General features: G+C 46.4%; 1 protein-coding gene across 1 annotated transcript in view; it reads left to right on the forward strand.

Moving 5' to 3' along the window:
- LOC122922702 (ALS2 C-terminal-like protein) overlaps positions 1-27621 on the forward strand; it is a gene marked incomplete at its 3' end in the record, with an annotated part of 32730 nt that extends 5109 nt beyond the window's left edge. The window contains exons 2-7 of the mRNA XM_044273405.1: positions 15999-16140; positions 16517-16625; positions 16851-17040; positions 25313-25378; positions 26527-26683; positions 27502-27621. Coding sequence (XP_044129340.1) covers positions 16042-16140; positions 16517-16625; positions 16851-17040; positions 25313-25378; positions 26527-26683; positions 27502-27621 — 741 coding nt within the window. The remainder of the gene's footprint in view (positions 1-15998; positions 16141-16516; positions 16626-16850; positions 17041-25312; positions 25379-26526; positions 26684-27501) is intronic.
- Between the last annotated feature and the right edge of the window lie 104 nt (positions 27622-27725).

Here is a 27725-nt window from a genome sequence, read left to right on the forward strand (position 1 = left end):
CAACTGGGCCCGGGGCAGCTGCCCCTTTTGCCCCTTGGTAAAGACGGCCCTGCCGTGGGCGTATTACCCGCACACCATGATCGCCTTTGTTTCTATTTTGATAAGTATCTTGCACTGTCTTTGATGCCATTTCTATGAATTGCATGTACATTTTGTGGTCTTTTTCATGCTCTTATATTTGAACTTGGTCTTTGTGGGTCTGTGTGTTGGACTTCTTATCGGTCCAAACACAATGTTGTTTTTGTATACAATGTTTTAATGTTTTTGGCCTTTGTGCTTACCTATAAACTATTGATTTTAATTTCAGCTTTCTACATGCCCCATACGGAAAGAAACCTTGTATAGATTGTTTTACTTTAGAGGTATTTCCCCGTGTGTCCAGGCATTTATTTGTCGGTGCCACTATATTCCCCACATTTCTAGCCTTTCTATATATGAATCTGGGGACTTTGGGAATATAATCACCTGTTATTCTGTCCTCTATCAGGATATCCCAATGTTTTTTAAACATCTTAGTCTGGCAATTATATTGTGTAATGATGGGCGGAATAACAAATTGTTCTCTCTTTTAATTTCACATGTTTTGTTGGATTTGCTGGATTTTTTATATGAACACTTTAGTGCCAATAGGGTAAAATTTAGAAATTAAATTATTGGCGTTTGAATGAAGGAGACAAGCATGAGTGAAAACGAAGAGTTAATAATGGGAGGGGAAAAGTACCCGATATAATGAACACTAGGAGAAGTAGTCCGCATCCCTGACGAAGGATAACGCTTATCCGAAACCCGTTGGATTTTGACACTCCTAACCATCCGTATCTCGTGCAGTGACGTCAGACAGCGCTCGATACCGAGTGCGAACTAGCGAGTCACATCTGGAGCATTGCCAGCGGCCGGGGCAAGCTCGCTTTGCAGTAAGAACATAGGGCTCCTTATCCCACTCCCATATACATCCACCTACATATCAAGAGGATTGGCACGTGCGAAAGAGACGGCGAGGTTGAAGCAGGCATGCATCTACATATATGAAACAATACAATGTATTCACGGTCAGCTCAGTCTATGGTGGTGTAACCGCGCGGAACCATAGAATTTATATTAGTTAGTGTTTTCCTGCAGCAGTGGCGATACTACTGCGGTAGCGCAGCGTTAGTGATGGGGTATAGAGGAGTAAGCGCCAGCGTAAAACAGTGTTATATGCTGTGGGCTCAGCTCCACTACACAGCGAGTACGAGCTACTAGAGGACAGCAGCTACTGGCCAGCCAAGATGTGGAGGAGACATCCGCCGCTTCCTCCGGTAGGCGGGAAAGTAGTGATGAGGAGAGTGCCGTGGGAGCTGGTGTTGCGAGCGGTCAGGATCCTGACCCAGAGACGGTTGAGGAGGACATCAGTGACGTGCAGACAATACTTGATGATGATGATGTAGCTGATTGCACTTGGGAGCCGGGTGACGAAGGGGCTTAATTTTTTTTTCTTTATATAATAATGTAATATTATAAAACCTAGTGTCTCCATGATAAATCTGCAGCGTGGGGGCCCCGTGGCTTCTACACACTTTCAAAATAATCCTTCAGCGGGGCGAATAGATGCCGGATGACCGGGACGCTCCATGACCTTCCCAGGAGCTTCTGTCCGGAGCGGCGGTTCATTTCTGAGACGTCCGTATAGTGCGGGGGGGATCCGTAGACCCTCTCTGTCTCCGTGCACCACCGGATGTCCTCCTTCCTATCCATGATATCTGGGAACTCGTGATTTTTTCACCGGACGAAGAAACCAGGGGCTGGTAGTTATGGTTTGAATCTTGATGAACTTCGCGACTCTTCCAGGCTCCAAGCTATCTTGACGCTTTGTCTTCTGTAGCTACTAGAGGCCTGTTCATGCCAGGCAGGTTCCCCCAGAAGTATCTGGCTCGATGATACCGCACTTGCATCAATCTTGACAGGATTCGTCTCCAGATGCTTTCTCCATCGTAACCACGTTCTCGAATTACCAGAAGACTGGCCGATTCTCTCCTGTCTTAGGCAACACTTTATTGAGTAATTGTGGAAAGTCAAAGGCCTTTCCGGTGCGGGTTAACCACAGATAAGTCATTACAAGGACTGGCGCCAATTATCAGATCGAATTGTCCCCATTCTTCAGTCTGTCGCCCACATATGCAATCTGCCCTGGATGGCATACCCGTCCTATCGTAATGGCGTCCTCGCACACCTCTGGTGCCATATATTTTTCAATGTTGATTCTAAGCTTTTTGAGAACCAGTAATCCTGTCTGTCCTTTCCAACACAACTGGCACACTCCTAAAATACTCTGTGCTGCTGGAGACCCTGCTCTTTCCACCTTGTAACTCGTAGGCCTCTTTCACACGGGAGTCATGTATTTGGGCCGGATAAGATGCATGATTTTTCCGCGCGAGTGCAAAACATTTTAATGCGCTTTTGCACGCGCATGAGAAAAATCAGCATATCTTCTTCACAGAAGTTCGGGTTTGGGTTAGGTGTTGTGTACATTGTATTATTTTCCCTTATAACATGGTTATTAGAGAAAAATAATAGCATTTTTAATACAGAATGCTTTGTAAAATAGGGCTGGAGGGGTTAAAAAATAAATAAAACATAATTTAATTCACCTAAACTTGTTCGCGCAGCCGGCATCTCTTCTTTCTTCAGGACCTGGGTAAAAGACCTTTGCTGACATCACTGCGCTCATCACATGGTCCATCACATGATACATCACCCTGGCGACGGATCATGTGACGGACCATGTGATGAGCGCAGTGACGTCACCACAGGTCCTTTTCCTCCTGCACAGCAAAGAAGAAGACAAAAGAGAAGCCGGGCTGCGCGAACAAGTGGATTAAGGTGAGTAACTTTTTTTTAATTATTTTTTTAACCCCTCCAGCCCTATTTTAGAAAGCATTCTGTATTAAGAATGCTATTATTTTCCCTTATAACAAATAATAATGATCGGGTCCCCATCCCGATCGTCTCCTAGCAACTATGTGTGAAAATCGCACCGAATCCGCACTTGCTTGAGGATGCTTGCGATTTTCACTCAGCCCTATTCACTTCTTTGGGGCCTGCGTTGCGTTATAAACGCACAATATAGAGCATGCTGCGATTTTCACGCAACGCACAAGTAATGCGTGGAAATCACTGCTCATCTGCACAGCCCCATAGAAGTGAATGGGTCCGGATTCAGTCCAGGTAAAATGCGGTCACCTCACGCATTGCACCCGCGCAGAAATCTCGCCCGTGTGAACCCAGCCTTAGTCCACAATCTTCAACAAGATCAGCACACTCCTCTCCTGAAATACTCTGCACTGCTGAGCTGAGGAATCCTGCTCCTTCCACTCTGTGTGTGATATGCTACTCGTCTTTTGTTTTGTTTTTTATCTAAAATTTTAGAAATTAGAAATTCAAACAATACAATTCACCAAAAACAAAACATTAATATATTATTTTTGCCCTAATAAACCCTATCCCCCTGTTCATACCCAACCAACCCTCTCCCTCGCGATGCATGTCTTCCCCCCCCATTTCAGGGGAGAGGATGACTGTAGGACAGGAGAATACAGTCTATTGCTCCCTGTTATCAGCCATTTCAGGGGAGAGGATGACTGTAGGACAGGAGAATACAATCTATTGCCCCCTGTTATCAGCCATTTCAGGGGAGAGGATGACTGTAGGACAGGAGAATACAGTCTATTGCCCCCTGTTATCACCCATTTCAGGGGAGAGGATGACTGTAGGACAGGAGAATACAATCTATTGCCCCTGTTATCGGCCATTTCAGAGGAGAGGATGACTGTAGGACAGGAGAATACAGTCTATTGCCCCCGTTATCGGCCATTTCAGGGGAGAGGATGACTGTAGGACAGGAGAATACAGTCTATTGCTCCCTGTTATCAGCCATTTCAGGGGAGAGGATGACTGTAGGACAGGAGAATACAATCTATTGCCCCCTGTTATCAGCCATTTCAGGGGAGAGGATGACTGTAGGACAGGAGAATACAGTCTATTGCCCCCTGTTATCAGCCATTTCAGGGGAGAGGATGACTGTAGGACAGGAGAATACAGTCTATTGCCCCTGTTATCAGCCATTTCAGGGGAGAGGATGACTGTAGGACAGGAGAATACAGTCTATTGCCCCCTGTTATCAGCCATTTCAGGGGAGAGGCTGACTGTAGGACAGGAGAATACAGTCTATTGCCCCCTGTTATCAGCCATTTCAGAGGAGAGGACGACTGTAGGACAGGAGAATACAGTCTATTGCCCCTGTTATCGGCCATTTCAGAGGAGAGGATGACTGTAGGACAGGAGAATACAGTCTATTGCCCCCTGTTATCAGCCATTTCAGGGGAGAAGATGACTGTAGGACAGGAGAATACAATCTATTGCCCCCTGTTATCAGCCATTTCAGGGGAGAGGATGACTGTAGGACAGGAGAATACAGTCTATTGCTCCCTGTTATCAGCCATTTCAGGGGAGAGGATGACTGTAGGACAGGAGAATACAGTCTATTGCCCCCTGTTATCAGCCATTTCAGAGGAGAGGATGACTGTAGGACAGGAGAATACAGTCTATTGCCCCCTGTTATCAGCCATTTCAGGGGAGAAGATGACTGTAGGACAGGAGAATACAATCTATTGCCCCCTGTTATCAGCCATTTCAGGGGAGAGGATGACTGTAGGACAGGAGAATACAGTCTATTGCTCCCTGTTATCAGCCATTTCAGGGGAGAGGATGACTGTAGGACAGGAGAATACAGTCTATTGCCCCTGTTATCGGCCATTTCAGAGGAGAGGATGACTGTAGGACAGGAGAATACAGTCTATTGCCCCCTGTTATCAGCCATTTCAGAGGAGAGGACGACTGTAGGACAGGAGAATACAGTCTATTGCTCCCTGTTATCGGCCATTTCAGAGGAGAGGATGACTGTAGGACAGGAGAATACAGTCTATTGCCTCCTGTTATCTGCCATTTCAGGGGGGAGGATGACTGTAGGACAGGAGAATACAGTCTATTGCTCCCTGTTATCAGCCATGTCAGGGGAGAGGATGACTGTAGGACAGGAGAATACAGTCTATTGCCCCCTGTTATCAGCCATTTCAGGGGAGAGGATGACTGTAGGACAGGAGAATACAGTCTATTGCCCCCGTTATCAGCCATTTCAGGGGAGAGGATGACTGTAGGACAGGAGAATACAATCTATTGCCCCTGTTATCGGCCATTTCAGAGGAGAGGGTGACTGTAGGACAGGAGAATACAGTCTATTGCCCCCGTTATCAGCCATTTCAGAGGAGAGGACGACTGTAGGACAGGAGAATACAGTCTATTGCCCCTGTTATCGACCATTTCAGAGGAGAGGATGACTGTAGGACAGGAGAATACAGTCTATTGCCCCCTGTTATCAGCCATTTCAGAGGAGAGGACGACTGTAGGACAGGAGAATACAGTCTATTGCTCCCTGTTATCGGCCATTTCAGAGGAGAGGATGACTGTAGGACAGGAGAATACAGTCTATTGCCTCCTGTTATCTGCCATTTCAGGGGGGAGGATGACTGTAGGACAGGAGAATACAGTCTATTGCTCCCTGTTATCAGCCATGTCAGGGGAGAGGATGACTGTAGGACAGGAGAATACAGTCTATTGCCCCCTGTTATCAGCCATTTCAGGGGAGAGGATGACTGTAGGACAGGAGAATACAGTCTATTGCCCCCGTTATCAGCCATTTCAGGGGAGAGGATGACTGTAGGACAGGAGAATACAATCTATTGCCCCTGTTATCGGCCATTTCAGAGGAGAGGGTGACTGTAGGACAGGAGAATACAGTCTATTGCCCCCTGTTATCAGCCATTTCAGAGGAGAGGATGACTGTAGGACAGGAGAATATGCTCTAGGCATTTTTTCATTATTTTTTGAGACTACAAGTCTCAGCATGTACTGGTAGGTGAACAGTTTGTAGGTTACCTGATATCAGGATTGTTCCTTGTGCTGACATTTTGTACGTGATTAATCAGCTGCACCGCACAGCATCACTTGTCTTGTCTTCTGCGTGGTGATAGGCTGGAAGATACATGGTTAGATAGATAGATACATATTAGATAGGAGATAGATATGAGATTGAGTGAAAGATACAGATCAGGGATATTTGGAGTCACATAGTGACACATTTCCCCTCAGTCTTTGTTGCCACATTTCCTGTTTATTTTTCCTCCTGTGCTTCACTGATTGTCACATTTGTCACGTTGTTGTTCATCATCAGGTGAGATTTACTGTTCTGTAATAACTTATAATGTTTGATCCCTGGCTTTATAATCCCCACATGTGTAATACTGGAAGTCAGTGGTCATTAGACTGCTGTATTTGTTGGTAGTAGTGGAGGTCAGTGGTCTTTAGACTGTTGTATGTGCTGGTTCATACTGGTTGTAGTTGAGGTCAGTGGTTATTAGACTGTTTATACTGGATTTAGTAGTGGTCACTGGAAGTGATGATGGAGCATGCTCAGCCGAACACCTGGCCGAGTACCAGATGTGCCCGAGCGCTATGCTCAATAAACGTGCAGGGCGGCTCTGGCACGCACTGTAATGCCGTAGCCATGTTTGTGGCAGGCGCAGCACTATGAAGTGCCTTTTGCGCTGTGGCATTAGAAGAATTTTGATATCTCTGACTTTTAGTCCAACCAGACTGTCTATTACTCTGTAATTCCTCTATCGCCGTTCTATGGAAACAGTAGGTTTATAGAGCACACCAAATGCTTGACATAACTTCTTTATTAACTTCAACTTTTCTCATATAACACTGCCGCCTCCGCAGCAGATAGCCCATGTACAAAACACGTGTTGAAAAGATATGCTATCTGCCATTTTGTGATAAGATGGTGGTTCAACTGTTCCATCTTGTCATTCAACATAAAATGGTGGATATATTTCTCTCTTGAGTATCTGTACTCTCACTTTAAGTTATTATAAGCACCTTATGATCTCTCTGAGAGGTTTATCTGAGGACTAACTAATAGTTCTGCTTGCTCAACTTGGTTTGCAGTTTGCAATTGCTTATGATCTGGTATGAGCAGTTCGCAGTTTGTGTGCAATTTGTATGGAATCTGGTTTGTATGCTTGCAATTTGTATTTGCAATTGTATGGTTGCAATTGGTGGAACTGTAAGTAAACACATATATATCTAGTTCAGTATACAGATCTAAACACAATACTAACAATATGAACATTATATAACTGTTTAAACTTCCTATTTTGGCCTCTTGATTGCATAAAACTCAGCTCTAAGTGGAGTGAATGTCTCTTCAGCTCCTGTCTCTGGTGAATAATGATTCTAGCAGCTCCTGCTAGGGGAATTCCCAGACAGGCTGTGTGAAAAGCTGGCTGTGATTGGTCTAGACTGCTGCCCAGCAACAACAGATTAACACTATGCTTTCTGTTGTTTCTGCTGTGTCACTGAGCTTACCTTACGTTACAAAATGAATTTTTAAGGCATATTATCTTTTTCTGCTTCTGTGAACACAAACTATAACAGTTATGACATCCAAAACATGATGTCACAGTAAATAACTCTGCTTTTGTCTTTAACCCATAAACATAGGAACTGTATTAAGGTTTTTGGCAGGTTTAGCTGTATACACATATAACACATATAGCTGGCCAGCTACAATGTTGGCTGCTGGCATTACAGTGATTGGCTGGCCGTAACGCGCCATTGGGTGCTATAAAGCACCCGATGACACGTGTTTGGCTGAGTTTTAGTCAGGGGGAGCTGAGCATAGGAAGGGACAGACAGTGTAGGGAGTGTAGTGATAGTAGGAGAAATAGAGGAACTTGGCAGAATAAATGAACTTCATCTAAAGGCCTGGACATCAAACGTTGCTTTACTTGAAATAACAAGCTTTGGTCTCTTGGTCCCAGCAGGTTTTGGCAATCATTGTCAGGAATGAGTACTTCTGCTTTAAATGTGGAGCTTGCAGGATAAAAGTCTGCTTGGTAGCTCTGTAACTATGGCAGGATTAGCTTCTGCACATCTGGTACTTTCTGCTGTGTGGGGACAGACTATCTGAGGAGGAATTGGCTTCTCCTAGATCTCTGGACTTCTCAAAGATGGATTCTCAGGGGATGCTTTTATTCTTGGAACTCTGGAGGGTGTGTGTAGTTTTCTGCTTCTCTCATCCAGCAGAGCTGAAGGTGCTCAAGCTGGGTATATGGTCAAGTCTCAGCCGAGACTAGGTCCTTGCTGACTTCTCTAAGCAGGGGAACACCACACACACACACACACACACCCTACCCCTAGCAGGGGGTGGGCTACACTCTTACTAACTTCCTTCTTCACCCAAACTGCAGGATGTGGGACCAGTCCACCTCTCCACAGAGTGGGAGCTAAGCTGAAATAATCCATTCCAGCTCAGATACACTAAACTGTAAACTTGTACCTGCCAATGTGTTGCTGCCACCTACTGGTAGCCAGGCAAATTACATGAACAATTGCATTTAACATGGATTTATATGCACATTTTTGGGAAGACATAATGTAAATGATATCAGATGACAGTATAAAGGCTCTTAGAAGATAGTAGCGGGGTAGAAGCGTGCAGTAACACAACTCTGGGGTGTTACAGTGTTAGTAGTGGTCACTGGTCATTAGACTGTCGTATATACTGGATTATACTGGTTGTAGTGTTGGTCAGTGGATTGGGGTTACCTACTTGATGCATGGCAAAGACCAATCTACTGAAACGCATCATTCTGACACGTTTCGGTACACTGGCCTTGGCCTGGCATCCAGTAGAGACACGTCAGCTTTCGCGGCTTTACTGAGAGTCGCTTGTTTTTTAGCCCCCTTGTCATTTTCGCTCAGTTGCCAGAGAGCAGCCATTATCATCCTGTACACGCGCCCTCCGCACTCCGGCCTCTTATCCGGACGTTGCAGCATAGGACCACAGGCAGTGTAGGGCAGAGCTGCTCAAGAGGCGGAAAGTGAAGTCTGGGGTCTGATATTAGTATAGGGGTCTGGTCTGGGCTGTGATATTAATACAGGGATCTGGTCTGGGGTCTGATATTACTATAGGTGTCTAGTCTGGGCTGTGATATTAATACAGGGATCTGGTCTGGGGTTTAGTATTAACCCCTACCTGACCAGGCCGTCTTTAAAAGGCGGGGTGCCTGCTGTTTCTTATAGCAGACACTCGCGGCTATTGTCCGCAACAGGCGGTCATGTCGGCTGCGGACATTTTGCACTTCAGATGCCGTGGTCAATCCTGACCACGGCATCTGAGCGCATGAAACACGCGCTTCCCGTGATGCTCCGGCTCCCCCGTGCAGTGAGATATTAATATAGTGCTCTGGTCTGGGCTGTGATATTACTATAGGGGTCTGGTCTGGGGTGTGATATTTTTATAGGGGTCTCGTCTAGGATCTAATATTAATATAGGGGTCTGGTCTGGGGTGTGATATTAATATAGGGGTCTGGTCTGGGGTGTGATATTACTATAGGGGTCTGGTCTAGGATCTGATATTACTATAGGGGTCTGGTCTGGGGTGTGTTATTACTATAGGGGTCTGGTCTGCGGTCTGATATTACTATAGGGGTATGCTCTGGGGTCTGATATTACTATAGGGGTCTGGTCTGGGGTCTGATATTACAATAGGGGTATGCTCGGGGGTCTGATATTACTATAGGGGTATGCTCGGGGGTCTGATATTACTATAGGGGTATGCTCGGGGTCTGATATTACTATAGGGGTATGCTCGGGGGTCTGATATTACTATAGGGGTATGCTCTGGGGTCTGATATTACTATAGGGGTATGCTCGGGGGTCTGATATTACTATAGGGGTATGCTCTGGGGTCTGATATTACTATAGGGGTATGCTCTGGGGTCTGATATTACTATAGGGGTATGCTCTGGGGTCTGATATTACTATAGGGGTATGCTCTGGGGTCTGATATTACTATAGGGGTATGCTCGGGGGTCTGATATTACTATAGGGGTATGCTCTGGGGTCTGATATTACTATAGGGGTATGCTCGGGGGTCTGATATTAATTTAACCACCCCTTTTTATATGAGCAACATCCCTCAGAAAAGCCGCTCCCTTATGACCGTGACCCCCTGTTGGCGTCTCGTCCTGTGCGGGATTTTGCTCCTTTTGATAAATTAAAGTAAATAATTGGTGAACCGGTCGCTCATTGTTGGACGGTGTAATTCCGACAACCCTCCCCCACATCTCTAGTTGTCAGCCATTTCTTACAATCGTTTCACATCTGGTTCTCTGGATTCCGGGGAGGGTGTGGAAGATAATTATATGGCGGCTGTCAGACGTGTTCACACAGCTCACCGTGTGTAGCTATAGGGTGCATAGCCATGTGTGACCTCCGACCCTGGGACTGCATGACACGCCCAGTCATTCTACATAAATATCTGTCATAAACAATATACATATGAAACTAATATATATATATATATATATATATATATATATATATATATACACATACAGTAATATACATCTTGGATACGCAATATAAATAATACCGTCATATCCTACAGATCAGGAGTCCTCCTCGGCATCGTGCGTGTATACGCTGTCACTTCTGAGAATATTCCGCTGATAATTATTGATGTGACCGGATATTCTCATCGGCTCCTTGTAAAAAGAGCAAAAGTTAAATATTACTGGAGCAACGATTATTAATATTATCATTATTATTAATCAGCATCATATTTCTAGAATTGTGACCTGGGATGAAAAAGGTTAAATGGCAGCAGAATCATATCACACTGCGGTCATATCACACTGCGGTCATATCACAGTGCGGTCATATCACAGTGCGGTCATATCACACTGCGGTCATATCACAGTGCGGTCATATCACAGTGCGGTCATATCACACTGCGGTCATATCACACTGCGGTCATATCACACTGCGGTCATATCACACTGCGGTCATATTACAGGGCAGTCATATCACAGGTTGGTCATATCGTACGGCAGTCACATCATAGGGCAGTCATATCACACAGTGGTCATATCACACTGCGGTCATATCACACTGCGGTCATATTACAGGGCAGTCATATCACAGGTTGGTCATATCGTACGGCAGTCACATCATAGGGCAGTCATATTACACTGTGGTCATATCACAGTGCGGTCATATCACATAGTCCTGCCACTATTTCGCCGTGCCGCCGCTCCGCTGCTCCGTCCCCATTGACTATAATGGAGACGGGGCGGAGCTCCAGCGCAGCACGACGGTGCACGGCAAAAGCTGCCGGACTAAAAAGTCGGACATGCAGGACTTTTTAGTCCGGCGGCTTTCACCGTGCACCGTCGTGCTGCGCCGGAGCTCCGTCCCCGTCCCCATTATAGTCAATAGGGACGGAGCGGCGGTCCGGCGAAATAGCGGCAGGACGGATCCGACATGGTGAACAGCCTGTCGGATCCGTCCTGCTGCAAGTGTGAAAGTCGCCTTAGTCATATTGCGGTGAAGCTATATGACATAAGTCCTTTTACATCAGGTTAACATTATAGCGGGTCCATATTGTCCGACTCACAGCATCCTCACCAGTTACCTCCAGCATGCAGCCACGCCAGCAATGGGAGGAGGGAGGAGTCTGCGAGTCCCACCCAAGACCGGCTGGTATGGCCCGGGCCTCACAGGTCACCGAAATGTAGGCTGTGGATGGAAAGCAGGCAGATTTACATTGGAGTTTCTACCCCTCCAGCGCTATTGTACTATGCATTCTGTATTCAGAATGCTATTATTTTCCCTTATAACCATGTTATAAGGGAAAATAATGCAATCTACAGAACACCGATCCCAAGCCCGAACTTCTGTGAATTACAATGTTTTGCACTCGAGCTGAAAAATCGCGTGTGTTCCCGCAACGCACCCATGTGAAAGAGGCCTAAGTAAGGCATTGCGCTGTCTTCCGGTGACGAGCCTGTGAGATCAGCCCCCTGGATCTCACAGGCCGGAAGCTGTATGAGTAATACACACAGTATTACTCATACAGCCAATGCATTCCAATACAGACGTATTGGAATGCATTGTAAAGGATTAGACCCCCAAAAGTTGAAATCCCAAAGTGGGACAAAAAAAAAGTTAAAAAAAAAGTTTAAAAAATTATGTTTCCCCCCCCCCCCCAAAATTAAGTTTCAAATAAAAATAAACAAAAACATCATTTTCCCCAAATAAAGTTAAAAAAAATTGCAAAAAATAGGGAAAAAATACATGGTAGGTATAGGTATCGCCGCGTCCGTATCGACCGACTCTATAAAAATATCCCATGACCTAACCCCTCAGATGAACACCGTAAAATATAAAAAATAAAAACTGTGCTAAATAAACCATTTTTTGTCAACTTACATCACAAAAAGTGTAATAGCAAGCGATCAAAAGGTCACACGCACCCCAAAATAGTGTCAATGAAACCGTCATCTCATCCCGCAAAAAATCATACCCTACCCAAAGTAATCGCCCAAAAACTGAAAAAATTATGGCTCTCAGACTATGGAAACACTAAAACATGATTTTTTTTGCTTCAAAAATGAAATCATTGTGTAAAACTTACATAAATAAAAAAAAAGTATACATATTAGGTATCGCCGCATCCGTGACAACCTGCTCTATAAAAATACCACATGATCTAACCTGTCAGATGAATGTTGTAAATAACAAAAAATAAAAACGGTGCCAAAACAGCAATTTCTTGTTACCTTGCCTCACAAAAAATGTAATATAGAGCAACCAAAAATTATATGTACCCTAAACTAGTACCAACAACACTGCCACCCTATCCCGTAGTTTCTAAAATGGGGTCACTTTTTTGGAGTTTCTACTCTAGGGGTGCATCAGGGGGGCTTCAAATGGGACATGGTGTAAAAAAAAAACAGTCCAGCAAAATCTGCCTTCCAAAAACCGTATGGCATTCCTTTCCTTCTGCGCCCTGCCGTGTGCCCGTACAGCAGTTTACAACCACATATGGGGTGTTTCTGTAAACTACAGAATTAGGGCCATAAATAATGAGTTTGGTTTGGCTGTTAAGTCCTTAAGGTGAAATAGGGCTGAGTCCTTAAGGGGTTAAATGTGCCTTTATTTCCATCCACAGCCTACATTTCGGTGCACCTGTGAGGCCCGGGCCGTACCAGCGGGTACTGGGTGGGGCTCAGAGCTCTCTGCCTCCTCCCATTGTATGCATGGTCACATGCTGGAGATTGCTGGGAGTCGGACCTGACGCTCCTGTAATTCGCCCACTGGCCCCTGGTATTGTCCATACGGCCCAGGTAGGTGAGTGTTGGGTCCTTGGCGCGGTACTCGGGCTCAGCCATGTCCTCCACAGCGGGATGTGTCGGCTAATCTCTCAATTTTAACATCAGTTTGAAGGGTTAGTAAGACGGCGGAGTGCGCCTTGTTATTGTTATACTGTTCATCACATCCACATAATTGCTATCCTGTGTAGGACGTCCATTGTGGTACTTGTGGTTCGCTGCGGACAGCCTCCACTCATTGCATTTCTGCTGGGGATCGCCATTAGCAACAGGCCACAAGTGCAGGACCTGCCCCCCTGTATATAGATGCACAACTGCCTGTGGGTCTGAGCACTTCCTGCCTGTTTAACACCACTTTTTCAGTTTGTTGTGATGTTGCAGCAGGGTAATATTACAGAACAGTATATTACAGTACAGTCATGTTACACAGGGTAATATTACAGAACAGTATATTACAGTACAGTCAGGTTATACAGGGTAATATTACAGAACAGTATATTACAGTACAGTCAGGTTATACAGGGTAATATTACAGAACAGTATATTACAGTACAGTCAGGTTATACAGGTGCCATATTACAGAACAGTATATTACAGTACAGTCAGGTTATACAGGGGCTATATTACAGTACAGTCAGGTTATACAGGGTAATATTACAGAACAGTATATTACAGTACAGTCAGGTTATACAGGGGCCATATTACAGAACAGTATATTACAGTACAGTCAGGTTATACAGGGTAATATTACAGAACAGGTATATTACAGTACAGTCAGGTTATACAGGGTAATATTACAGAACAGGTATATTACAGAACAGTCATGTTATACAGGGGCCATATTACAAAACAGTATATTACAGTACAGTCACGTTATACAGGGGCCATATTACAAAACAGTATATTACAGTACAGTCACGTTATACAGGGGCCATATTACAAAACAGTATATTACAGTACAGTCACGTTATACAGGGGCCATATTACAGAACAGTATATTACAGAACAGTCATGTTATACAGGGGCCATATTACAAAACAGTATATTACAGTACAGTCACGTTATACAGGGGCCATATTACAAAACAGTATATTACAGTACAGTCACGTTATACAGGGGCCATATTACAGAACAGTATATTACAGAACAGTCACGTTATACAGGGGCCATATTACAAAACAGTATATTACAGTACAGTCACGTTATACAGGGGCCATATTACAAAACAGTATATTACAGTACAGTCATGTTATACAGGGGCCATATTACAGAACAGTATATTACAGAACAGTCATGTTATACAGGGGCCATATTACAAAACAGTATATTACAGTACAGTCATGTTATACAGGGGCCATATTACAGAACAGTATATTACAGTACAGTCACGTTATACAGGGGCCATATTACAGAACAGTATATTACAGTACAGTCACGTTATACAGGGGCCATATTACAGAACAGTATATTACAGTACAGTCACGTTATACAGGGGCCATATTACAGAACAGTATATTACAGTACAGTCACGTTGTACAGGGGCCATATTACAGAACAGTATATTACAGTAGTCACGTTATACAGGGGCCATATTACAGAACAGTATATTACAGTACAGTCACGTTATACAGGGGCCATATTACAGAACAGTATATTACAGTACAGTCACGTTATACAGGGGCCGTATTACAGAACAGTATATTACAGTACAGTCACGTTATACAGGGGCCATATTACAGAACAGTATATTACAGTACAGTCACGTTGTACAGGGGCCATATTACAGAACAGTATATTACAGTAGTCACGTTATACAGGGGCCATATTACAGAACAGTATATTACAGTACAGTCATGTTATACAGGGGCCATATTACAGAACAGTATATTACAGTACAGTCACGTTATACAGGGGCCGTATTACAGAACAGTATATTACAGTACAGTCACGTTATACAGGGGCCATATTACAGAACAGTATATTACAGTAGTCACGTTATACAGGGGCCATATTACAGAACAGTATATTACAGTACAGTCATGTTATACAGGGGCCATATTACAGAACAGTATATTACAGTACAGTCACGTTATACAGGGGCCGTATTACAGAACAGTATATTACAGTACAGTCACGTTATACAGGGGCCATATTACAGAACAGTATATTACAGTACAGTCACGTTATACAGGAGCCATATTACAGAACAGTATATTACAGTACAGTCACGTTATACAGGGGGCTATATTGCAGTATGGTCATATCGTAGCGTTGATTATATTACATAGTAACATAGTTTATAAGTTTATATTAAACAAATACCATTCATTTAGGGTCAGCTAACTGGTGTCTGTTGGAGTCTCCAGTTCACGTCCTGTCTCGTCAGAAGTTCAGACTGCAGTTCTGACACTACCCCATCCTTTATACTGCAGCTCCTTTTTATTTATTTTTTAACTTGGAACTTGGGAAAGCAGGGCCTGCCCTCACAGCATCACCCAGCTTTCCGAGGGCCCTGAACCGTAAACCTGTATGCCGTGATATGGGATAGCTAGGCAAATCAGCCACTCAGGACTCTGGGAAAGCTGGGTACCAGCCTGTATGGTTGTCATCGGGTAGAAGTAACCCCTTGAGGGTAGGGACTGGTAGGGACTGGGGAGTTGATAGGATACACTGCGTCACTGTGCGCCCCGCTCCTCATCTCCTCCTCTGTCCCCCCACAGATGATGGATGTGTGACCCATGCTGAACCCCGAGATCAGACGTCATGTCCAGGCCCAGTGGGACCTCACTACCCCGGAGGCTGGCCCGTCGTGACCCCAGCGGGAAAGATGTCAGGAGGCCGATCGATGAATCCACCAAGAAGGTAGGGAGATGCCGGACAGTAATCTGTAGACCCTGTGGACGCTGGAGCCCCTGACCGAGTCCTGGGGCCTGGAGAAGACGCAATGGGCCAAACGTATCCGACGTGTCAGGTTACAGCAGCTGTGGGGGATTCCAGAAACAGCGCCTCATCTGTACATGGCGGCGTCTGGTACTGCAGCTCCAATCACTTCTCATCTTTATGAAACCTGTCCGCACCCGGAGCCGTTACCTTCACACTGAGACCTCCAGTCACCTCCAGAGCTGCACTCAAACAATGTAAATGCATTCCTCTCCTGAACGACTGTGAGCGCAGCTCTGGAGGTGACTAGAGTAGACCTCATGGACTGCGGTGTAATAATAGTCCCTGTCATTTACAGAACGTGATCCTCATAGAAACGGAGAACCTCCTGAGATCAGAGGAAGACTTCTTATCGTCGCTGTCACAGATACACACCGTCGTCCTGAGCAGATTATTACAGGTCACAGGTGATTATAAACTCAGCCGGAACGTACGGCCCCACATGACTGACAGCCTGCCAGTGTATCCTGAGAGGTTGTCACAGCCCCGCCCCCTGCTGATGACATCACTGATCTAATGACATGAGATCACACACCTTATTACTGCTGACAACCTGCCTGTGTATCCTGAGAGGTAGTCACAGCCCCGCCCCCTGCTGATGACATCACTGATATAGTTACATTATTTCCCAGATGTTCCGGATCCTTTAGGGAACGATTACCTGACGTTGATGAAGCTTCTGAATGAAAGGTTTCACGGCGTCTGGGATGTGACCACCGGATGTTTCCAGACCCTAAAGGAGTCTCCCGGGCGGCTGGCGGGGGACATCCAGGACCTCTACCTCCTGACAGAAGAGGCTCGTCTCCTCCAGGTCTACACGGGGTGAGTACATGTCCTGCCACCCTCTTCAGCCTGTGCTCAATCACATCCAGAGCTGCATTCAAAATTCTGCTGGAAGCTGCCTGTAGTTTATCTGCACACTGAGCACGTGAGCTAACCATCGCCTCCGAACTGTCACCTGAACTCATCTGGTAACTCGAGACTGAATTGTGGGTGCAGCTTTGGATGTGACTGGAGTAATAGATGCAGTGTACATTAGGATCAGTGAAGAGCAACAGTTTCCTGTGCGGAGACATGTCGCTGGAGGTTTCCTTCCAGGACCCTGCAGATGATGAGGGTTATCTCCAGCCTGGCAGTCACAGCGGTCGCATAAGAGGCGCCCCTAGCTGCATAAGCCGCTTATCTATATACTGCCCCCTATTAGGGTGCCCACCATGACCGGCTGAGATACAGTCACTGAGCAGACAGTAGGATTAGATACACAGCTCAGCAGGCAGTATCACACAGGAGAGGATTAGATACACAGCTCAGCAGACAGTATCACACAGGAGAGGATTAGATACACCGCTCAGCAGACAGTATCACACAGGAGAGGATTAGATACACAGCTCAGCAGGCAGTATCACACAGGAGAGGATTAGATACACAGCTCAGCAGACTGTATCACACAGGATAGGATTAGATACACAGCTCAGCAGGCAGTATCACACAGGAGAGGATTAGATACACAGCTCAGCAGACTGTATCACACAGGATAGGATTAGATACACAGCTCAGCAGGCAGTATCACACAGGAGAGGATTAGATACACAGCTCAGCAGACTATCACACAGGATAGGATTAGATACACAGCTCAGCAGACAGTATCACACAGGATAGGATTAGATACACAGCTCAGCAGACAGTATCACACGGGATAGGATTAGATACACCGCTCAGCAGACAGTATCACACAGGATAGGATTAGATACACAACTCAGCAGACAGTATCACACAGGAGAGGATTAGATACACAGCTCAGCAGACTGTATCACACAGGATAGGATTAGATACACAGCTCAGCAGACAGTATCACACAGGATAGGATTAGATACACAGCTCAGCAGGCAGTATCACACAGGAGAGGATTAGATACACAGCTCAGCAGACAGTATCACACAGGAGAGGATTAGATACACAGCTCAGCAGGCAGTATCACACAGGATAGGATTAGATACACAGCTCAGCAGGCAGTATCACACAGGATAGGATTAGATACACAGCTCAGCAGACAGTATCACACAGGATAGGATTAGATACACAGCTCTGGGGACAGTATCACACAGGATAGGATTAGATACACTGCTCAGCAGACAGTATCACACAGGATAGGATTAGATACACTGCTCAGCAGGCAGTATCACACAGGATAGGATTAGATACACAGCTCAGCAGGCAGTATCACACAGGATAGGATTAGATACACAGCTCAGCAGACAGTATCACACAGGATAGGATTAGATACACAGCTCAGCAGACAGTATCACACAGGTAGGATTAGATACACGGCTCAGCAGACAGTATCACACAGGATAGGATTAGATACACAGCTCAGCAGACAGTATCACACAGGAGAGGATTAGATACACGGCTCAGCAGACAGTATCACACAGGATAGGATTAGATACACGGCTCAGCAGACAGTATCACACAGGATAGGATTAGATACACAGCTCAGCAGACAGTATCACACAGGAGAGGATTAGATACACAGCTCAGCAGACAGTATCACACAGGATAGGATTAGATACACAGCTCAGCAGACAGTATCACACAGGATAGGATTAGATACACAGCTCAGCAGACAGTATCACACAGGATAGGATTAGATACACAGCTCAGCAGGCAGTATCACACAGGATAGGATTAGATACACAGCTCAGCAGACAGTATCACACAGGATAGGATTAGATACACAGCTCAGCAGACAGTATCACACAGGATAGGATTAGATACACAGCTCAGCAGACAGTATCACACAGGAGAGGATTAGATACACAGCTCAGCAGACTGTATCACACAGGAGAGGATTAGATACACAGCTCAGCAGACAGTATCACACAGGATAGGATTAGATACACAGCTCAGCAGACAGTATCACACAGGATAGGATTAGATACACAGCTCAGCAGACAGTATCACACAGGATAGGATTAGATACACAGCTCAGCAGACAGTATCACACAGGAGAGGATTAGATACACAGCTCAGCAGGCAGTATCACACAGGAGAGGATTAGATACGCCGGCGTCTCTGGATACCTTTCGCCCACTTCCCTCCCTATAAATAGCGCGGCTGGCATCGGTCACATTCCGCAGATGCCTCCCCTGTCACATGCTGCGGGGTCACAGGATTTGGGGCACCCGTACGTCCGCAGCGTCCAGTTTACTGCACTTCATTCCTTAATTCAAGCTTTTAAATTCAGTTTAGTTCTGGGAAAGCTGGGTGACACAACCAGTAAAAAATCATATTACCCCACAAAAGTTGTCACTAGGGATGAGCAAATTTCATGTTATGAAATTTGTTCACGCTTCATTTGGTGGTAAAAGCAGAATTGCGTTATGGATTCTGTTACCACCGACCATAACGCAATTCACCTTTACCACACTAGCACACACCAGTACACACCAGTATACACTAGCATATACCAGTACACACCAGTATACACTAGCACACACCAATACACACCAGTATACACTAGCACACACCAGTACACACCAGTATACACTAGCACATACCAGTACACACCAGTATACACTAGCACACACCAGTACACACTAGTACACCACAGTACACACCAGTATACACTAGCACACACCAGTACACACTAGCACACACCAGTACACACCAGTATACACTAGCACACACCAGTACACACCAGTATACACTAGCACACACCAGTACACACCAGTATACACTAGCACACACCAGTACACACCAGTATACACTAGCACACCAGTACACACCAGTATACACTAGCACACCAGTACACACCAGTATACACTAGCACACACCAGTACACATCAGTATACACTAGAACACACCAGTACACACCAGTATACACTAGCACACACCAGTATACACTAGAACACACCAGTATACACTAGCACACACCAGTACACACCAGTACACATCAGTATACACTAGCACACACCAGTACACACCAGTATACACTAGCACACACCAGTACACACCAGTATACACTAGCACACACCAGTACACACCAGTATACACTAGCACACACCAGTTCACATCAGTATACACTAGCACACACCAGTACACACCAGTATACACCAGTACACACCAGTACACACCAGTATACACTAGCACACACCAGTACACATCAGTATACACTAGAACACACCAGTACACACCAGTATACACTAGCACACACCAGTACACACCAGTATACACTAGAACACACCAGTACACACCAGTATACACTAGCATATACCAGTACACACCAGTATACACTAGCACACACCAATACACACCAGTATACACTAGCACACACTAGTACACCACATTACACACCAGTATACACTAGCACATACCAGTACACACCAGTATACACTAGCACACACCAGTACACACTAGTACACCACAGTACACACCAGTATACACTAGCACACACCAGTACACACCAGTATACACTAGCACACACCAGTACACACCAGTATACACTAGCACACACCAGTACACACCAGTATACACTAGCACACACCAGTACACACCAGTATACACTAGCACACACCAGTATACACTAGCACACACCAGTACACATCAGTATACACTAGAACACACCAGTACACACCAGTATACACTAGCACACACCAGTACACACCAGTATACACTAGAACACACCAGTACACACCAGTATACACTAGCATATACCAGTACACACCAGTATACACTAGCACACACCAATACACACCAGTATACACTAGCACACACCAGTACACACCAGTATACACTAGCACACACTAGTACACCACATTACACACCAGTATACACTAGCACATACCAGTACACACCAGTATACACTAGCACACACCAGTACACACTAGTACACCACAGTACACACCAGTATACACTAGCACACACCAGTACACACCAGTATACACTAGCACACACCAGTACACACCAGTATACACTAGCACACACCAGTACACACCAGTATACACTAGCACACACCAGTACACACCAGTATACACTAGCACACACCAGTATACACTAGCACACACCAGTACACATCAGTATACACTAGAACACACCAGTACACACCAGTATACACTAGCACACACCAGTATACGCTAGAACACACCAGTATACACTAGCACACACCAGTACACAACCAGTACACATCAGTATACACTAGCACACACCAGTACACACCAGTATACACTAGCACACACCAGTACACACCAGTATACACTAGCACACACCAGTACACACCAGTATACACTAGCACACACCAGTTCACACTCAGTATACACTAGCACCACAGTAACAGTACACTACACACCAGTACACACCAGTATACACTAGCACACACAGTACACACCAGTATACACTAGCACACACCAGTATACACTAGCACACACCAGTACACATCAGTATACACTAGAACACACCAGTACACACCAGTATACACTAGCACACACCAGTATACGCTAGAACACACCAGTATACACTAGCACACACCAGTACACACCAGTACACATCAGTATACACTAGCACACACCAGTACACACCAGTATACACTAGCACACACCAGTACACACCAGTATACACTAGCACACACCAGTACACACCAGTATACACTAGCACACACCAGTTCACATCAGTATACACTAGCACACACCAGTACACACCAGTATACACTAGCACACACCAGTACACACCAGTATACACTAGCACACACCAGTACACATCAGTATACACTAGAACACACCAGTACACACCAGTATACACTAGCACACACCAGTACACACTAGAACACACCAGTACACACCAGTATACACTAGCACACACCAGTTCACATCAGTATACACTAGCACACACCAATACACACCAGTATACACTAGCACACACCAGTACACACCAGTATACACTAGCACATACCAGTACACACCAGTATACACTAGCACACACCAGTACACACTAGTACACCACAGTACACACCAGTATACACTAGCACCCACCAGTACAACATAGCACACACCAGTACACACCAGTATTACACTAGCACACACCAGTACACACCAGTATACACTAGCACACACCAGTACCACACCAGTATACACTAGCACCACACCAGTACACACCAGTATACACTAGCACACACCAGTACACACCAGTATACACTAGCACACACCAGTACACACCAGTATACACTAGCACACACCAGTACACATCAGTATACACTAGAACACACCAGTACACACCAGTATACACTAGCACACACCAGTATACAACTAGAACACACCAGTATACACTAGCACACACCAGTACACACCAGTACACATCAGTATACACTAGCACACTACACACCAGTATACACTAGCACACACCAGTACACACCAGTATACACTAGCACACACCAGTACACACCAGTATACACTAGCACACACCAGTTCACATCAGTATACACTAGCACACCCAGTACACACAGTATACACCAGTACACACCAGTACACACCAGTATACACTAGCACACACCAGTACACCTCAGTATACACTAGAACACACCAGTACACACCAGTATACACTAGCACACACCAGTACACACCAGTATACACTAGAACACACCAGTACACACCAGTATACACTAGCATATACCAGTACACACCAGTATACACTAGCACACACCAATACACACCAGTATACACTAGCACACACTAGTACACCACATACACACCAGTATACACTAGCACATACCAGTACACACCAGTATACACTAGCACACACCAGTAACACTAGTACACCACAGTACACACCAGTATACACTAGCACACACCAGTACACACCAGTATACACTAGCACACACCAGTACACAACCAGTATACACTAGCACACACCAGTACACACCAGTATACACTAGCACACACCAGTACACACCAGTATACACTAGCACACACCAGTATACACTAGCACACCCCAGTACAACATCAGTATACACTAGAACACACCAGTACACACCAGTATACACTAGCACACACAGTACACACCAGTATACACTAGAACACACCAGTACACACCAGTATACACTAGCATATACCAGTACACACCAGTATACACTAGCACACACCAATACACACCAGTATACACTAGCACACACCAGTACACACCAGTATACACTAGCACACACTAGTTACACCACATTACACACCAGTATACACTAGCACATACCAGTACACACCAGTATACACTAGCACACACCAGTACACACTAGTACACCACAGTACACACCAGTATACACTAGCACACACCAGTACACACCAGTATACACCTAGCACACACCAGTAACACACCAGTATACACTAGCACACACCAGTACACACCAGTATACACTAGCACACACCAGTACACACCAGTATACACTAGCACACACCAGTATACACTAGCACACACCAGTAACATCAGTATACACTAGAACACACCAGTACACACCAGTATACACTAGCACACACCAGTATACGCTAGAACACACCAGTATACACTAGCACACACCAGTACACACCAGTATACACTAGCACACACCAGTACACATCAGTATACACTAGAACACACCAGTACACACCAGTATACACTAGCACACACCAGTATACGCTAGAACACACCAGTATACACTAGCACACACCAGTACACACCAGTACACATCAGTATACACTAGCACACACCAGTACACACCAGTATACACTAGCACACACCAGTACACACCAGTATACACTAGCACACACCAGTACACACCAGTATACACTAGCACACACCAGTTCACATCAGTATACACTAGCACACACCAGTACACACCAGTATACACTAGCACACACCAGTACACACCAGTATACACTAGCACACACCAGTATACACTAGCACACACCAGTACACATCAGTATACACTAGAACACACCAGTACACACCAGTATACACTAGCACACACCAGTATACGCTAGAACACACCAGTATACACTAGCACACACCAGTACACACCAGTACACATCCGTATACACTAGCACACACCAGTACACACCAGTATACACTAGCACACACCAGTACACACAGTATACACTAGCACACACCAGTACACACCAGTATACACTAGCACACACCAGTTCACATCAGTATACACTAGCACACACCAGTACACACCAGTATACACTAGCACACACCAGTACACACCAGTATACACTAGCACACACCAGTACACATCAGTATACACTAGAACACACCAGTACACACCAGTATACACTAGCACACACCAGTACACACTAGAACACACCAGTACACACCAGTATACACTAGCACACACCAGTACACACCAGTATACACTAGCACACACCAGTACACATCAGTATACACTAGCACACACCAGTACACACCAGTATACACTAGCACACACCAGTACACACCAGTATACACTAGCACACACCAGTACACACCAGTATACACTAGCACACACCAGTACACACTAGCACACACCAGTACACATCAGTATACACTAGAACACACCAGTACACATCAGTATACACTAGCACACACCAGTACACATCAGTATACACTAGAACACACCAGTATACACTAGCACACACCAGTACACATCAGTATACACTAGAACACACCAGTACACACCAGTATACACTAGAACACACCAGTACACACCAGTATACACTAGCACACATGCACTTCTGCTCTAAATTATCCCTTATGCACTGAAAGCCTCTGCCTCCACCATAACACAGCTGAGGGGTTGTTACAATGTATCAGTCTACAGAATCCTCCCTGGTGTAAACATCCCTGACTCCAGACCGACACATTGTAACAAACTATCAGGACAGGAGAGATGTGTGGTGCTGACGTCTTGACTGCATACCACAGCAACCACCTCTGGGTGTTCGGTCACTGACAGCAAGCAGAGATATCTTTACATAAGTCTAGCCCTTTAAAGAGAAATGCAGCTTTGTGATGTTTGGAGTCTTCTGGAGGCTCACAGCAGCACAGAGTATTTAATATGAGGACACTGCCCATCATTAGCCGTCTTTTGTCCTTCTTGCAGATACATTTCCGCATTCACGGATTTTCTGGTGATGAAAGGATTCGAAAGATCGGCCAAACAATCGAGGTAAGAAAGCAGCACCACCAGTACAGCCCCCGCGGCACCACCGGTACGGCCCCCGCGGCACCACCGGTACGGCCCCCGCGGCACCACCGGTACGGCCCCCGCGGCACCACCGGTACGGCCCCCGCGGCACCACCGGTACGGCCCCCGCGGCACCACCAGTACAGCCCCCGCGGCACCACCAGTACAGCACCCGCGGCACCACCAGTACAGCACCCGCGGTACCACCCCCGAGGCACCACCGGTACGGCCCCCGCGGCACCACCGGTACAGCCCCCGCGGCACCACCAGTACAGCCCCCGCGGCACCACCAGTACAGCCCCCGCGGCACCACCAGTACAGCCCCCGCGGCACCACCAGTACAGCCCCCGCGGCACCACCAGTACAGCCCCCGCGGCACCACCAGTACAGCACCCGCGGCACCACCAGTACAGCACCCGCGGTACCACCTCCGAGGCACCACCGGTACGGCCCCCTGCGGCACCGCCGGTACGGCCCCCTGCGGCGCCGCCGGTACGGCCCCCTGCGGCGCCGCCGGTACGGCCCCCTGCGGCGCCGCCGGTACGGCCCCCTGCGGCGCCGCCGGTACGGCCCCCGCGGCGCCGCCGGTACGGATACCCCCCGCGGCACCACTGGCACCAGCCTGCGGCACCACTGGTACCACCCCGCCGCCGTCACCCAGCTTTCCCAAAGTCGTAAACGCCAAATCTGCCAACTGAGGGGAGTAAATGTCACTGCAGGAATGGGCAGATATCTCATCCTGGGAAAGCTGGGTGTCACCAGTTACCCTCTCAGGCCTCTACTGCTGCCCCCATAGGGGATGTCACCCAGCGTTGTCCTGCAGCCTCCTGGAGAGCTGGGTGGTCACCATTCCTGCTCCCTTACAGGCAGGCTCGGACTGGCCCACAGGGGTACAGGGGAATCCCCCGGTGGGCCCCTGAGCAAGGTGGGCCCCTAGTCTCCCACCCCCTGCACAAAATACATTTTACTAGTGGCCCCTAGGTACCCCAGTCCGACACTGCTTACAGGACGTCACCTGCTTTCCCATTCTCCATGTCTGCCCAGCTCTGTCCTGCAGCCTCCTGGAGAGCTGGGTGTTTGCCGCCACTTTTCTCCCTCAGTAACGCCGCTGTTCTCTCTGTTTTCTGCAGCAGCTACTGGAAGGAGAACAGGAAACTCCTCTTGCAGCTGATTGGGGAGCGATCGGAGACCCCCATCCACGTGCTGCTGCAGAGGGTCTTGATGGAGCCGTTCAGGAATCACGTACAGCAGTATTCACTACTTCTATCGCGGCTGACACCCCTAAAGGTACAGCGTATTACACAGACAGTTCTGATCTTGAGCCATATCATCTCTTCTACTCTAGTCACATCCAGAGCTGTAGTTACTAGGACTGCAGACGGTCACATCTTCCTGCTGCCCCTGTTGAATCAATGATTTAGTTACAAATACTCTACTTACAAACAAAGCTGCATTTATAGTCCTGTTAACACAATATGTCACCCTTGCCCGCTGCCACCTCGAGTTACATCCTATACTCTAGTTATACCCAAAGCTGATATCACAGTTCTGCTAATGTCCTGTTAGCTTTTTGCCTGCAGGACCATACATCTCCATGCTAAATAAACTATATCATGTTTTATACTCCAGTCACACCCAAAGCTGTACTCGTAACTCTTTTATGTGATTTAAGGCGATCATACAACCTGTTACCTCCCATTTCACAAGGATCTGTGGACAGAAAATGGGATATGGCCGCCTGCATGAGGCCTAACTGGACCCCGGCCGGATCCCCGCATGAGGCCACGGTCTGAGCTCGGAACAGCAGAGCAATATGAGCTTTTGTAGTTTGGGAATTCTTACTGCAGCTCTGGATGTGACTAGAGAATAAGATAACTGAGACACTGAGCAGGCACTAGCGGGGAGATATGAGCTGCTACAAAGTGCCAACTAGCAGGAAACCAACACAATCGTGACTGCAGCTCTGGATGTGACAAGAGTATAACACATGGTGTCAGGCTGTATGTAGATTTGTGGCAGTCTACAGACCAGTCCTATACTCCGGGGTCCCCCCTCCCCGCAGGTTATACACGCAGTATATTACACATCTGGTCTCTCTCGCACAGGACGCGTCTCTTGCAGACTCCATCGCTGCGTTTGAGAGATTACAGACATTTATCAGTCAGGCGCTGGACGAAGCCTCTCAGACCAAACTGCTCTGGAGCTCCATGTCCAGCAAACTGGTGGTAAGTGGGAGTGGAGGGTACTGGGCCACCTACTGACGAATGTGTACTGTGCGTGTATGGTATGTGTGGTGGTGTGTGTAGTACTGTGTGTGTATGGTGTGTAT

The sequence above is a fragment of the Bufo gargarizans genome, unplaced genomic scaffold, assembly GCF_014858855.1.
Source record: "Bufo gargarizans isolate SCDJY-AF-19 unplaced genomic scaffold, ASM1485885v1 fragScaff_scaffold_655_pilon, whole genome shotgun sequence".
NCBI lineage: Eukaryota > Metazoa > Chordata > Amphibia > Anura > Bufonidae > Bufo > Bufo gargarizans.